The 16,976-nt window shown below is 41.0% G+C and overlaps 1 protein-coding gene across 3 annotated transcripts in view; it reads right to left on the bottom strand.

Annotated features, from left to right (window-relative positions):
- Positions 1-5,622: 5,622 nt before the first annotated feature.
- Positions 5,623-16,976, bottom strand: part of LOC124143106 — a 60,627-nt gene continuing 49,273 nt past the window's right edge. For 2 of the 3 annotated variants that reach the window (XM_046511930.2, XM_046511931.2), the window contains exons 13-16: positions 16,627-16,722; positions 15,040-15,217; positions 13,009-13,048; positions 5,623-9,055 (exon numbers count right to left, since the gene is read on the bottom strand). In XM_046511930.2, the coding sequence (XP_046367886.1) occupies positions 9,043-9,055; positions 13,009-13,048; positions 15,040-15,217; positions 16,627-16,722 (327 nt within the window). In that variant the 3' untranslated portion in view covers positions 5,623-9,042. The remainder of the gene's footprint in view (positions 9,056-13,008; positions 13,049-15,039; positions 15,218-16,626; positions 16,723-16,976) is intronic. The other variant, XM_046511932.2, reaches the window with a different exon arrangement.

Raw genomic sequence — 16,976 nt, 5'->3', positions numbered from 1 at the left:
TTAACTTCATTGCATTTTACTAAATACTTATCGCAGTGACTGAGAAGCAGGGGTATTTGTACACGAGCCTCCTGAGCGTTCCACGTTGCCGCGAGATGCAGTATTACTTGATACAGTCATATTGTAAAAGAGAAATGCGGCAGTAGTTATTATGTTTGGTTTGTTTACGGAAGCGTAGTAGGGCCACGGTGATTTTTTTGTTGTCTAAGTATCTCCTACGTAGGACAGTATATCCTACGTAGGACTTACTATCTCCTACGTAGGACTTGGTATGGCCTAGAATAACTATCTCTTACGTAGGACTTAGTATCTCTTACGTAGGACTTACTATCTCCTACGTAGGACTTGGTATGGCCTAGAATTACTATCTCCTACGTAGGACTTAGTATCTCCTATGTAGGAGGTAGGAAGTCCTACGTAGGAGATAGTAATTCTAGGCCATACTAAGTCCTACGTAGGAGATACTACGTCCTACGAAGGAGATATTAAGTCCCACATAGGACTTACTAAGTCCTACGTAGAGGATAGTAAGTCTAGGACTTAATATCTCCTACGTAGGACTTAGTATCTCCTATGAAGGAGATATGAAGTCCTACGTAGGAGATAGTAATTCTAGACCATACTAAGTCCTACGTAGGAGATACTAAGTCCTACGAAGGACATATTAAGCCCTACGTAGGACTTACTAAGTGAGTGAGTGAGTGAGTGAGTTTGGTTTTACGCCGCTTTTAGCAATATTCCAGCAACATCACGGCGGGGGACACCAGAAATGGGCTTCACACATTGTACCCATGTCGGGAATCGAACCCGGGTCTTCGGCGTGACGAGCGAACGCTTTAACCACCAGGCTACCCGACCGCCCCACTTACTAAGTCCTACGTAGAGGATACTATTATTAGTAAGTCCTACGTAGAAGATACTAAGTCCTACGTAGAAGATACTAAGTACTACGTAGAAGATACTTAGACAAAAAATATTCACCGTGGCCCTACTACTTCAGGGATCAAATGTTGAATCTCTTCTTAATCTGATCAACCAGGTCGTGTACTATGGTAGTCGTCACTGTGAAGCCATTTGAAATAAGAACAGCGATCCGACTGGATATCGCGTTTTCATCACAAGGGGCACAACTCGTGCTTGGACACGGGACGGCGCCACGATCGACCAAGAAAAGTAGGCTTGAAATGGCAAAAGTGAAAACTAGACTTTGAGATGCCTCGGGAAGAAGCTTATGACAGGGTTATGTCACCTATTCTAACGGAGATTAGACAACAAATGTATCAGTGGACAAGAAGTCTTCAATATGCATTGTAACGATTCTCAATACTAATATGATGAAGCGATATCGCGTACCCGTAGCTCAATTGTTGAGAACAATACGATATGACGTCATCCATGACGCCACAAACTGATCAGACTGTCAATGGAACAATAGGTTGACTCCACTTACGTTTCTCCTATGGTTTGACATTTCATAGTTTACGTTTCTCTTCATTATCTCTTCTCTCAAGACAAACGGCAATACAGTCGAACCTCATTGTGTCAAACTCGTGGGAACTTTGAAATAAGTTCGAGTTATCCGGGGTTCGAGGCATCAGGTGAATTTATGCTTAATTTGGATACTTAGGACTCCCTAATGAATTGGAGACAACCGGCAAATCGACACATCCAAATTAGACAGGAGGGGTGACTGTAAATTATTTTGTATAATTAATTAATACAATTAATTATGGATTGGCTGTCACCAGGTAAGGTGTGGATGCTGCAAGTACCGAGCCAAGGAATCAGGGCTACATAATTGTACCGTTCACTCAATCAGGGTAGTTTATCCTGAACTATTCGCCCACCGTTAGGATCCGGCGACTAACGGAATCGGAGTGTCATGCTCGCTGAGTTTGCTGATGCATGTCATTGTATACCAAATGCGTAGATCGATGTTTGTGATGTCAGTCAATGGATTGTCGGATCCAGACTCGACAGCCGTCATATAGCTGAGTGCGGAGTTAAATAACAAATAAAAACTGAAGAATTCGCAACAGGTTGTTTATTATTCTCTGAGTATACAACCGTTATTGCAGCAACTGCTATATGCATTTGGAACATTAAAACGTTATATAAAGGGAATTATCTGACAAAATCTTGAAATAGTAGATTTTACGTGCGCTTTAAATTATACCATGGCCTCAGTAAAACGAAGGGGATGTTGATCAGATTTCTAGGATCAAGGGGCTGGAGTGAGTGAGTCTGAACCAGACAATCCAGTGATTGGCATCATGGCCATCAATCCATGACATGCATCAACCAAGTCAGTGAACCTGACCACCCGATCCCGTTAGTCGCCATACTAGCCTTTAACGGCAGGCAAGGGTTGCTGAAGGCCTGTTCTACCTCGGATCTTCACTGGTCTCACATAAGTGAGGTGAGGTGAAATGGGATTTAACCTCGCGTCCAAGATTATTGCACTTATATATCGACGTGCATACACGTGTGTGTGGCTGTTTGTACTAGTCCGGACTGATGCCGTTTTATAGTGCCAGCACACTGAGATACCATGCCGCAGTTTAACATGAATACCCCACTCAGACACAGTATACTGACTCCGGGCCGACCAGTCCTTGTTTCAGTTCTTAAATGCCGAGCGCCAGACAGGGTAACAACAAGTACCATCTGATAACGTCTTTTGGTATGACGCGGCCGGGGATCAAACCCCGAACCTTCCGCTCTCAGGGCGGACGCTCCACCACTAGACCACGGAGGCGGTCTCTCACACAAGTAAATACACTTATGTACGTAAACATATGTGGCCATATATGACCACTTTTGCATATCTTTATAAAGGAAAACGTAGAATTGCAATTATGTTCATATTAACGGTGATTCGTCCATGAATATAGTTTGCTTGTTTATTCTTTAACGCGCATTTAGCAATATTCAAGTGCCCGTAGGCCAGAAACAGATATTTTACGACCGTTTCTTAAGGTTCATGGAAAGTATGTTTGAAACGTGTTGATGAATGTTTGAAGTTTCATTTTTCGGTTTATAAGTCAGAAAAAACACGTACCATCGGGCTTCTAAGAAATTTAAAACCTCATCCTTGGGATAAAACATCGGGGCTGACGACCCTCGGTTTTATCCTTGGGATTCGGGTTTGTTTTAAATCTCATAAAAACCCTCTGACGAGTCTCATCCTACATATAAACACTTCTGCGATTTCCATCAAAAGATTCACACCCATAAATTCATTTTGGAGTCGATGAGAATATGGCTTGTATGCCGCCTTTTCGCGATATAAAAACATCATGTGAGATTTCGAATCTATTCATTTTGGAGCCGTAGTATGATGTTTTTGTTAGCAATAACAATAATGTTTCATGATATTTACATGTTTCATCTTTTGTTGTCAAACGTCGTAGCCAGCAATATTCCAGCTATATGACAGACGTATAATAATAATCGGACTGGATAATTCAGTGATCGATATTTACGAGACTGACCAACCGATCCATTTAGTCGCCTCGAACGTCAAACATTGGATGCTGGAGATTAATCTAACGCGGAAAGAGTACGTAGATACGTAGGCTTATAAACCATCCTTACCTCTTAATGAAATACCGCATCATTAATGTTAATCATGATGCATATTCCATCAATATTGTAATTATTACGATTCTTTAAACGGCTTTCTTGGATATCACAAAAATCACGTATAGTCATTTTAAACCTTCTAAAAGCATCTAGTTAGCAATTGACTTTAATTGATAACTATACAGAAATATTTTTCGGAAGAGGCGACTAACGGAATCGGGTGGTCAGGTTCGGTGACTTGGTTGATAAAAGGATCGAATCTGGGATTCGAACTCACGATCATAGAATCCGGGCTGACCTAAGGGACGCAGCTGCGACTTGTGGCGCCTAAGACAGCTTGGCCAACCATGTCCCCCAGGAAATTAAAGCCGGTGCCCGATGACATGTTTCATGTATCGCTGTGCAGAGTTGCGACCCTTGGGCACACCAGAAACCTATTATCGTGGGTTCGTATCCCGGTTCTCCCCGATTATATTTCAAGGTTTGTCAGCACCGTACACGTGGTAAATGTCTGAGACCTGCATCAGCAATATTCCAGCTATATGACGGCGATCTGTAAATAATTGAGTCTGGACCAGACAATCCAGTGATTGACATCATGAGCATCGATCCACGCAATTCGGATCGATGTTTCAACCAAGTCAGCGAGCCCGACCACCCGATCCCGTTAGTCGCCTCTTACGACAAGCATAGTCGCCTGTTACGGCAAGCATGGGTTGCTGAAGACCTATTCTACCCCGGATCTTCACGGGTCGTGATATAACGGGAATAATGTTCAAGGCGGCGTTAAAAATAACCCTCTCACTATGACCAAAATTCTGCGCGTTTGTGATTCTACGTGCACTCAATGAACTAGACAGTGTTGACTCATGGATTTCAAATTTTCTATTCTTTCACTGCGACGGTTCAGTACAGATGCTGCTACATTCACCAAGTGATCAACAGCGGGGTAGGACATGATTATATAGCTAAGATGCTACTTCAAAGTATTCTACATGGACACTGTTCATTAGATTACCACCTTCATTTTATCCATTGTCCGTGTAATCTGAAACAAGTAGCCACTTCATCATTGCCATTCAGAACCTTCAGATGAGCCTCGGGGGAAGAAGATGAGGAGGAAGAGGTGGTTGGGATGGACCTGTGTTGGATGTGGGTCTAGGGTAATCGATCAGATATCTCAATATGTCAATCAGATAGCAAATGGGTATTCTAAGTGTCACCAAATTGTCTTTATTGCACGTACGTTAGGAAATTCCATCAGGTGTCATTGACCTTCAATTGTCTCAAGGCCAGGCTAACACACGGAGAGTTCAGTGTCGCTTCTGGGTTCTCTGGAGACAAGACCCGTTCATCGGCTTCTCCACAGCGTCCCTTTGTATGTCGTCATCACAAGCAACATACTGAAACTATGCATCAGCTGGGATCTAAATGTCATTGTCTAGCCACTCACGAGGGATTATGGTTTGGGATAAGTATGATCCAATTGCAGAAGAGAGTGCTCAATACAAAGTAGAGCATAAATACAGATTTGGATACACTTTCTTCATATCAATTTGCAACTCTGAGTTTCACGCACACAGGGTATTGCGTACGATCATCAGGCGTAATGATGAAACATTGTTTTGAGTTTGACCCTTTCTTTTTTGCTCAGCTTGGGAGTTTACCATGGCGACAGGTGGAAATGAGCTCGCTTCTTTTGTTTAGCTTGTCAGATGTTAGCATGATAATCTCTAGCTCCTCGTCCATGCATAGATTGCAAATCCCTGAGTCTCTTTAGTTGGTATTTGATTGCATGATTCTCGGAAGAGGCGACTAACGGGATCGGATGGTCAGGTTCGCTGACTTGGTTAATGCATGTCACCGTACCCCAATTGCGTGGATCAATGCTCATGATGTCAATAACTGGATTGTCTGGTCCAGACTCGATTAATTACAGACCCCCGTCATATAGCTGGAATATTACTGAGTGCGGCGTTAAACAACAAACAAACAATACAACGATCATGTACTGACACATAAAAACACATCGTCGAGGAAATTGTAATTGCATTTATTAAAAGAAAATAGATTTGGGAAAACCATACCAAATCCAGATCGTTCAGTGTTAAACCATCACATTGCAGATACATGAAAATTAGAGTGAGAACAAGGCGTACCATTACACTTCAGGAATTGCAGGTTATACAGTGAAATAGTAATAAAACTGGTGTCTTGCTTTGGAAAATACGAATGTGTTGCACAATGCATGTCTTGTATGCTTAAAAGACACCGTCGAGCAGACCCGTGAAGATCAGGATAAGAATTGTCTTCAGAAACCCATGCTTGTAAGAGGCGTCCAACGGGATCGGATGGTCAGGGTCGCTGACTTGGCTGATGCATGTCATCGTATCCCAATTGAGTGGATCACTGCTCATGATGTCAGTCACTGGATCGAGCGATACCCCAAGTCATGACATGTACAATGTAATACATCGTTTGAAGAAAGTCGTGCAATAAGAGAACAGCCCCGACGCACAAAAAAACACGATATTAATGTAAGCCTCGTTTGGGATTTTTCAACGCTCGACGGGTACTTTTAAACCAAACATTACCTTACCCCCTTCTCTTTGTCTGCAAAGAACGTGTACCTCGACTGGTCATTAGGTTATTTCGATACAATAACATTGATATAATAACAGTGATTCTTGGTCATCTGAGAACATTAAATTGATATGCAAGACAAAAGATACAAATGATATGTAAACAATAAACAATTCAATTCAGTTAATGCACCAAATGTTAAAATGTATAGAGTAGAAAGCTGTAATGTTCATTTAAAACATCGATCTTCATCGTGTTTAATTTTTTCATGTATTTCTACTAAATCACAAAAAGCTGTGCAGTGTAACCCATGTATTTCGGACAAAGACGTTTTTCGAATCGTCTTGATATAAAAATATGCGCTTTAATGTATAGTAGATACGTGAAATTATCTCAAATTATATATGAACTGCAGTGTTTCCGGATTTACAAGGTCCGGGTTAAGGAGGTTTCAGTGTTTCGTCTGCAATGCTCCTGATAGTATCATATGTCAGTAAAACTTACACGAATAATCAGTTTATTTCAGTCCAATCATAGTTGGTCCTACCGGCTTTTATTTCTTGATTCCCGGATTATGTTTAGAAACAAAACTCCTGATCGGTAGGAGTTACTAATAATATTTCAATTTTTGTTTCTCATAAAAACAATTATCTAAAAAATGTGTGCAGTGTTTAACTTATTCGAGTTTGTATCAACGACCATGGGATTTGTCCTATTGCATGCAACACTTTGGTGAACCGTACGTTTTCATTTTAGATTTGTTTTCCCTTTTTAATATTTCATGTCAGTGGAATCCATACATAATGACTATAGTTTCGCCTACTATCTAACAAATCTATACGCCTGCATGTGTAGATAGATGACGTTTCCCGTTGCTTGCAGTAGTCACAAAGAATAAAAGTGAGTGAGTTAATATTTAACGTCACATCGGCGGTATCTCAGCCATACAGTGACGAGCAAAGCATAAAACGATGCTCGCACAGATGATGAGAATGATGAAACAACTTGACAACATGACATGTAAACGTGGTGAACTAAACAAACAGAACACAACCTGATATGTAAACACTGGAATTTCTTTGAATGGAAACATATTGTGGTATTGTATCGTCATATAGGACGCCGTAGGAATCACCAATGACAGAGTGCATTTTCTCGTACATACAGTCACTCCCCTACAGAGTGGATGCCAACAGCACAGAGATGGCGGTAGGGTCGCCAAGTGGTTCCACTTCGGTCGTCGAAGAGTCCCCAAATGGACGAAACCCCAGGTTTGGTGTCCCTCGCCGTCATGAGCTAACGTATTATCTGTGTGTGTGGGTACAGTAATTGGCAGTATTAACACACACATGAAGATGGTTTCCAGTACAAGGCAGGGGTACCAAACATATATTGAATATGGTTTCAAATACAATTCAAGGACACCAAAAACATATTTGAAAATGGTTTTTCAAATACAATTCAAGTACACCAAAACATACATGAAGATGGTTTACAATACAATTCAGGGACACGAAACATATTTGAAGATGGTTTCAAATACACTTCAGGGATATCCAACAAATACTTAAATACCATTGATTCCAGAGATTCTGCACAGCGGGTATGGATCACAAGCTCGTACATACGTAAATTGGTTAAAAATACCAATCAACCCTTATTTATTTTCATCCCGAAATTCCGATTGTATTTGAAATATCTTCATGATGATACATCGATAGCTGCTGAAAAGGGTGGTTCCAGATCGCTGAGTCATATCATGTGATAGAAATTCAAAGATGCTAATGAATCATTTGAAAGGGTCGGCAAACCATTGCCATGGAATAGTTACAAAAAGTTATTTGATAAACAATTTTGATGTATGTGTTAAAATATTAGTATTACATTTTAAATCGAATGTTTCGTCCGACAATCAACACAGGATGAGATATCACAAAGGACTAATTTCCATGGAAATATATAGTCAGTGGTGCAAGTGCGGATTGGTGGGGGATAATTCGGAAAATTATTGACGTTTGTTAAAATATCAGTCAATTAATTTTTATACTGTGAACAAGAATTGTCACCAAATGATTTGGATATATGTATTTAGGACGTCAGTATGACTGGTTGCTTCCAAATGCAGACCACAACCATTCTATTTTGAATCCACGTATGCCGGTGCGTAATTTTGTTCCAGGAGAATCGATGTAACACACATATATTGAACACAAGTCTTACGTAGGTTGTGTCGGAGGGGAGGACAAGCAGTAGATCTGAGGGTGCCAAAACCTTCCTCCCCTGAAACCCGAATACCATGTTATGTTTCACTCGGAGTCTAATTTGCTCACCAACGAATCCCGAATACTACTGACAGAAATCTCAAAGCCATATGTCAGAATTCACTCTACAGAGGCAGAATGTCAACAGACGAAAACCTCGGTTAGTAAAGGGTGCGATTTGATGTTAAACTACTGAATATAATAAAGAAAAAAATTTATAATACAGAAAAGACATTCACTAATCTTATTTTGAAAGGTTCTGCGTTCATGTACCAAATACGATTTTTATTTGGGTTCCCCGTACCACTCTGCCGAATACCCTTACCAAAAGGGCGTTGGCAATCTGGTTTACATGGAAATACCAAGGAAATATTAGATCTTCAAACACATACATGCACAAGGCGTGGCCCAAAAAAGCGATATGCTGTGAACGTTTCATACCTCGTGAATTAATTCATCAAATGTGAAAACATGAAAATGCGTTAACTGGGTATGTGAATCGAATTGTGTTCCAAGAGAGACAGCAAGGCAGATGTATGTTTAGACATACACATTTGTAGTTCAGGTGTGAAAGCAGAAAAGGTGTCATCTGATCCTCCAAAGCCCTCACGTGTCACCCAACAGAACTGAAATAGAAAACAGGTGCAACCTTAGCGTTTCATTTGTGGTACATCGATTTAATATCAAAATATAATGTTTCATTCTTCATGTTTATCCACTTCAGGAAACTCTTTTTTTTATCACCGGATATTTCCCCTGTATTTCAGACATAAAAAACTTTTCTGTTAACATCCGAGCAATCATGATTACAGAACTAAAATTAAAACCGGACGTTACCGGTCAAACCGACAATTTCTACATCGTTCACATGACATGTTTCAAATGACTGATGCGATGAGTGAGTGAATGAGTTGGGCTTAACGCCGCTTGTGTAAGCGTGTCAGCTAAATGTGGGAGGACATCTCGAAGTGATGCAAGTCTCAGACGTTGACCACTTTGGTGAAACTAACGAGAAAAAAATGTGATGCTGACAAATAAAGAAACATAATCGGGGCGAATCGGGATTCGAACCCTTAATTAAAAGTTTCTGGCTGCCCAGGGGACGCAACTCTGCACGGTGAATTGCGGCGCCTTAAGACGACTGGGCCATCTGTACCCTTGAAATGATGAGAAACATATTTTTCGTGGCCTAAAGGATAAAATGTTAAATGACAGTCGAGGAGGGTCATTATGTGAATATAAATTTAGGATATGCAAGAGATTTAGCTGAAGGCATTAACAGAAGATTTATTTTGTGTCGAAAAATAATCCAGCAGCTCCGGCCTTTGGTGTCCACATGCACAAGTTTTGAAGTACAGTCGAGCATACTCTTACTACGAAGACTTCGAAGAGCGTCATGCACAAGTGAGAGAGTAAGTTAGGTTTTACGCCGCTTTTAGCAATATTACAGCAATATCACGGCGGGGGACACCAGAAATGGGCTTCACACTTTGTACCCATGTCGGGAATCGAACCCGGGTCTTCGGCGTGACGAGTGAACGCTTTAACCACTAGGATACCCGACCGCCCCTCGTCATGCACAAAGTTTACTTGATCAAGGTAACGTCATACAAGGCCCCAGTAATGCTTTGACAAAGTTTTATGGTAGACATACTTGAGGAGGATATTTCCAAATTTGACGCTTCATTATATTATGCCCGATGCAGTTCCCTATTTTGACTAGTACCATATGTTTCCGTGTATGGTCAGTGAACATTTGACTTGCCTTTGCATGTGTTTGCGACGGGTGCCACCGGGGGGGGCCAGGATACGCTCACCTGTTCGCGAACACCTGCTATCATCACTATTTGATAGTGATTAATAAACACATGCTTTAGATATCGTCGAAATCGTTGAATGGGCTCTGCTTTAGCAGAAATGTCTGATGATTAGGGAAAGGATGATGTTGCTCATTGTTGCTTAAAACTTAGTGCATCAGTGATAGCTATAGGGTTCAATTATTTTCCGTGACTGATACAAAACATACGTCTCTGTTACAATGAAAAGTGACCATATGCATTAATACAGGAAAGAGGTGTATATTATACAGTCAATGTGTAAAATTACTGAAATCTTCATTTTACAAAACGCCAAATTATTTAAGTCATTTTACAATCATTTTTCAATTTATTATATTATGATAACGAATTCCAAACATGTTTATGCTCTATTTCATCATCCAGTGACTGAAATGATAGGATTGAAAGAAAACGAAAGTCAAGTTATATAGTTCTCTTTGTTTTACAGCATAATCAGTCTTTTTAAGCTCATTTTAAACTTCTTAAAGACTATCAGTCAATCAGACGGGAAAATAATCGTAAAATGACTGCAATATGAGGGCCTTTTGTAAATTGTTGGCCTTTATGTAAATTGCCAACGTGAAAATTTCATTTATTTCACGCATTGACTGTAACACGTGACTGACGATGACCCTAAAAGGTTACCGAGTGCGAAATCGGATCCACTGGAAGCGCTCGTTAAATCTCCAACAGAAGAAAGGGTTGCTCTTTCTCATTTCAGATTTCACGGCAGAGCAGTAATAACTGTGCACTACTCACAGGCCAAAGTAACTGTGACCATGTTTACATTTATCAGAATGTAAGTTAAAGAAGCACTAAACTCAAAACTATTCTTTTCCAGTGACTGTCCTACCTTCACTATTTTTAATTGGTCTGAAGATGACCTCAACAGGGCTGTGAAAGGTTTTTTTCAGTTATTTATTTATATAAAAATATAAATTTTACAAAATTCAAATCCCATGAAGTATAGATAAAATACAAACTTGGAATAGATTAATCCATTCATAGGCGAGCGCTATCATCTCCAAACAAACTCCAGGCAATATATAATGATTAAACGTTGCAGTGAATGACTATAAATAGTCCATGTTAGTCATTGACAGTTTGATCCGAGGACAATATGCTGTGATTCGTTAGAGTGCATTCTGATTGTGTTTGTGTGTGTTGATGCTATTACTTGCGAAATATACTCTCAATAATCTGACGGGTTTTTTTATATAGGTCTTCAGCAACCCATGCTTGCCGTAAAAGGCGACTATGCTTGTCGTAAGAGGCGACTAACGGGATCGGGTTGTCAGGCTCGCTGACTTAGTTGATACATATCATCATATCCCAATTGCATGGATCAATGCTCATGATACCAATCACTGTATTGTCCACACTCGATAACATACAGACCTCCGCTACAAAGCTTGAATATTGCTGATTGCGGCGTTAAACAACAAACAAACAACTCATTAATAGGGCTCACTGAGACAAATAATGAATATGGGGCACACAAGGATAAGCAGTAAAATCATGGCAGAAATTTTAATTTGATGCCAAAACTGGAGATTACCCATTTCTTTATCTGAACACAGTTGCAATTGTCTTAACACAGGAACTGCATGTCCGACCACGCAGGTGAGCCCCAATCTCATGAGGACATCCCATTACGGGTCACGTCAGAACGACCTTTCGCGAATTTTGACCGACCAATGAAATGACTGACAAGAAATTGACATTAGCCAATCAGAAGGCAGCTTTCTCGAGCTTTACTACACTAGTTTCAAACTGGCGAGTACGCTTCGAAACATATTTTGACGTATTCTCGATTAAAAAAATTAAAACTGATAAGAAGAACATTTTGGAATGGCTTATAGATGGCCTAGATTGTATGAATATAATCATAAAACCCGTAACTGTCGTTCGGAATACCCCGTGTAAAATAGTTCGTGGTTGCACGATTAGAAAACACATTCCGACTGTCACTTTCATGATCTGGTTAGCGACGCCCTGATTGGTTGGATGAAAGGTCGTTCTGACGTGACCCTCAATGGGATGTCCTCAGATCTTTGTTCAGCGATAGCGAGAACTAAGATCAGATTTTAATGAGATGAGCCCCAAAAAGACAAATAAAATATTGTTTGGGTACTTTATGTAAGGTCAGTTATATTTATACACATTGTCGATAAAATTGTGAGTGAGTTAGTTTAGTGGTCTGAACACACTAACTGCCATGTCCCACCACGTTGTATGACGTAACGCATAAGCTAAGCACGCGTTGGCCTTGGGTCCAGGTAAAATAAAAAGAACGTCAAATATTGTTGGGATGAATTATGTAAGTGTGATGATCCCAAGAAATATTTCACGCACTTTCAACAATTTAGACACAGGCTAGCGCAGTGAACGTGCGCTTTGTCAAAGGTGTTAATTGTTTTCAACAGTGACAAAGGTGTTGATTGTTTTCAACAGTGACAAAGGTGTTAATTGTTTTCAACAGTGACAAAGGTGTTGATTGTTTTCAACAGTGACAAAGGTGTTAATTGTTTTTAACAGTGTCAAATTCCATATGTTGGATACAATTGTGAACGGTGCGTCGTGTGTTAGTACGATGCTTAAAAATAGTGCTATACTTGACGTCCAGACCAAGTTATATGTCGGACAGCAACGTTACGTGACGTTGAGCTATCGACATACGTCGGTCAGTGCGTCAGTGGTCAGTAGAAATCACACCATGTTAGATTCTGAAAAATACGCACGTCATATTTCGAGGTGTGGAGTTTACAAGGTCCTTAAGATCTGTAACAAAAACTGTATTCATGAAACAGGCGGTGTGAGATAGATTTGAGAAATTCAAAATTGATAGCCTATGCCCGTCTGATAGCCTTCAGCTTGTTCTCAATAAGATGGCACCTTTTGTGAGATTGTGACCTGCATGTGTCACCAGCACAGGGTACAGGATTTCATGACCTACATTCTTCTTAGTAAACCCTTGGGCTAAATATATATATTTTTACTTCAGAAAGTGGTAGAGCGGAAGGTCAAGGGTTCGATTCCCGGTCGAGTCATACCAAAAGACGTTAAAAGAGTGAGTGAGTATGGTTTTACGCCGCATTTAGCAATATTCCAGCAATATCACGGCGGGGGACACCAGAAATCGGCTTCACCCATGTCGGGAATCGAACCCGGGTCTTCGGCGTGACAAGCGAACGCTTTAACCACTAGGCTACCCGACCGCCCCTTACGTTAAGGAAAGGTTATTGTTTTTACCCTGCCAAGCGCTTGGCAATAAGTGGCCAAAACAAGAGGAGTCTGCATACTGTTTCTGAGTGGGGTATTGATGTTGAACTGCGGCATCGTATCTCAGTGGGCTAGCACTATCAGCTCGGCATTAGTCCGGACTAGTACAAGCAGCCACACACACACGTGCATGAACGTCGCTATATAAGTGCAATATTCTTGGACGCCACGTTAAATCCCCTTTCACATGACGTTAAAATAACTAAAACAGGCTATCGCGTACATGAGACAATTGTAAGGTATTCACCTTTCATTAATACGTGTTTCTTATAATCTTGCACCCACATGAGTTTTATCGCTATCGCTTACCTGTAATCTGTAGGTTTTCAGTATCATCCCTATTTTAATTACGATGGGATGGCGATATTTGGATGTGTAATAATTTAATAGCCCATGTTGCAAAAAAATAAATTTCATCCGTAGCACTATCAATAAACATGACTCCAAATGGCGTAGAATCAATAATTATGGTCCGGGGTAGAATAAGTCTTCAGCAACCCATACTTGCCGTAAAAGGCGACTAACGGGATCGGGTGGTCAGGCTCGCTGACTTGGTTGATGCATGTCATCGATCCGAATTGCGTGGATCGATGCTCATGATATTAATCACTGGATTGTCTGGTCCAGACTCGATTTTTTACAGACCGCAGTCTTATAGCTGGAATATTGCTGAGTGCGGCGCTAAACAACAAACCAACCAACCAACAATAATTATGGTGTAGTCAGGTGTGAACACGGGAGTGGTGGGTGCTTACAGTAGACAGGGCGTGTTACCCCTTTCGCGAACACCTGGTGTCATTACCAATTTTCAGTGATCCTTTATATTAGTTTCATCACTATTCAGCCTTGCACTCCCAGTGGCATCTGTTTCGGCAGATACTTGAGAGTGATTATTCTTCTGGCGTTGACGTTTTGAATTTACGAACCATTTGAACACCATGAACTCGGTGTTCTAACATATATAAACCAAGACTGGCTTTTATCTTACCCATAGACAGATATCTACCATGTTCAAACAACATTCTTTGAAGACATTTGAGAAATCCGTGCTCAGCTGTAAGAGTACTGTGGGAGTCGGTCTTGCTTGATGTACGTTTGTTTGTTTGGTTGGTTGGTTGGATTTGTACGTGTGTCTATCTGTGTCTGTGTATGTATGTGTGTGTGTTTATATCTAGGCGTGTGTGTGCATCTCTCTGTGTGTGCGTGCGCGCGTGTCTTTTAATTGAACTTTAACCCTCAATGTGTTTGATTGGGAGGGAGAGGGGAGGGGAAGTTCATCATCCGCATATTTACGTTTCCTCAATGTAACACGATGTGTGTGTGTGTGTGTGTGTGTGTGTGTGTGTGTGTGTGTGTGTGTGTGTGTGTGTGAGTGAGAGAGAGAGAGAGAGAGACACACACACACACACACACAGAGAGTACACATTCATGTCTGTACACCTCTTTACATACAACGTGCGCATATGCCACTAAATCCAAGCAATACGTACGCCTCTCCTTCTCGTCCTTGTCGATTATGTCCGTCTCTTCGGCCTTCAATTCCACATCTACTTTGGTCGTATCACTATCAGCATCACAATCTCCTTCTTTCTCTGCGGCCTTTTTCATGGGTGGGTTATTCTCCACGACAAAATACTGTAAGAACGCTCGACAAGAGTTGTAGCCCCTCTGGAACAAATAACACAATAAGCCACCATAAATATGTATTCACTGCAACTTTGAGAATGCTGTATAGTACAGTATAACACCATGCTAAAGGGGAGATATCACTAGCGCCCTTTATATATATCATATTAATTAACCAAACGTGCTAATTACTTCTTAAGTTCAAATAAAAGTGCACAAGCACACACATTGAAAACTCTGATGATGATGATGATGATGATGATGATGATGATGATGATGATGATGATCACGTACCCGAATAATAACACCATGCTTAAAGGGAAATAAGTCTTGTGTCCTTCGGTCAATATTGCTGTATCTGCCACAGCATCTGTAACCGCGATTACCTCGTATCGATACCTGGTATCGATTTAAATTGATACGGTCCGTTAAGCCCTGTCAGATTTTTAAAAATTGTTAATGCTCCTCACCATTGTGCGACAAACGATTTGCATTCACGAGCAGGGAGAACAATATTTTTGGTTTTGTCCGGCTAAAAATCCTCTTTTAACAGTAGTCACAATTATCCGGATTTTATTGAAAGGCCTATGGGAATACGTGCCATCAGTTTTAAGTGCAAAAGACTAATTTTCAAAATAATCAACCTTTTTTAAATACGGCATGGCCTGCTACTCAACTTTTTCCAACAAAAGGCACAGATACAGATGAATAAAATCAGGGAAGACATACTTTATCCCTGTCCATGATCTTAATATTTTTCTTATTAATAATAATAGATTAACCATGCTCCAGTTGAAAACACAGATGCCCCAATCGAGGGAGCCGGAACTCGATGTATGGTATTGCGTCCCTTATTCGCGGCGGGATTTGTCAAAACCATACCCCATGCTCATAAAGAATCCGGGCTTTTCCCCAATATCAAGCGGTTCCTGATACAGCTAAGAGGCGCAACTCCTCAAATCGAATAGTGATGCCTTACACCACCATAACAACCGCACCGAGACCAAAGAAACTAAAAAGCTAAAGAATCGCTTTATGTGTAAGTTAGAGCACGATGGCTTGATGTCTAATGGTTGAAATGGTTTGTTGGAGTCAGAGCGCCGAAACCTGTAATCATTTCAATGAGTGTGTGTGTGTGTGTGTGTGTGTGTGTGTGTGTGTGTGTGTGTGTGTGTGTGTGTGTGTGTGTGTGTGTGTGTGTGTGTGAACATGAATACCCCACTCAGACACAGTATACTGACTCCTCTTGTTTTAGCCCCGAGCGCCAGGCAGGGTAACAACAAGTACCATCTTTTTACCTCTTTTGACATGAGGCGGCCGGAGATCAAACCCCGGCATCTGCTCTCCGGGCGGACTCTCTACCACTAGGCCACAGTGGCGGTCGGCCTACAAATGATTACAATCGGGGTGCAACTGCAGACAACAAATTACATGGAAATCCCTAAACTCACCTGCACCACAAACTCTCTATCCTCATCTTCAAGGATGAAGTCAGACGTGCCTACATGACCGGTGTTGATACCGACCGTGCGCCCAATGTCTCTCTCCTACAGTGAAACAATCAGAGAGATTAGAACATAGTGTTTAAGATCAAAATGTTCACAAATGATTCGGTTGGTTTTTTTTGTTTAACGCCGCACTTAGCAATATTCCAGCTATATGACGGCGGTCTGTAAATAATCGAGTCTGGACCAGACAATCCAGTGATTAATGTCATGAGCATCGATCCACGCAATTGAGATCGATGACATGCATCAACCAAGTCAGCGAGCCTGACCACCCGATCCCGTTAGTCGCCTTT

The sequence above is a fragment of the Haliotis rufescens genome, unplaced genomic scaffold, assembly GCF_023055435.1.
Source record: "Haliotis rufescens isolate VD_foot unplaced genomic scaffold, xgHalRufe1.0.p SCAF_10, whole genome shotgun sequence".
NCBI classification, from domain to species: domain Eukaryota; kingdom Metazoa; phylum Mollusca; class Gastropoda; order Lepetellida; family Haliotidae; genus Haliotis; species Haliotis rufescens.
Note: the sequence above shows the minus strand (reverse complement) of the source record. Positions and strands in the feature narration are given on the sequence as shown.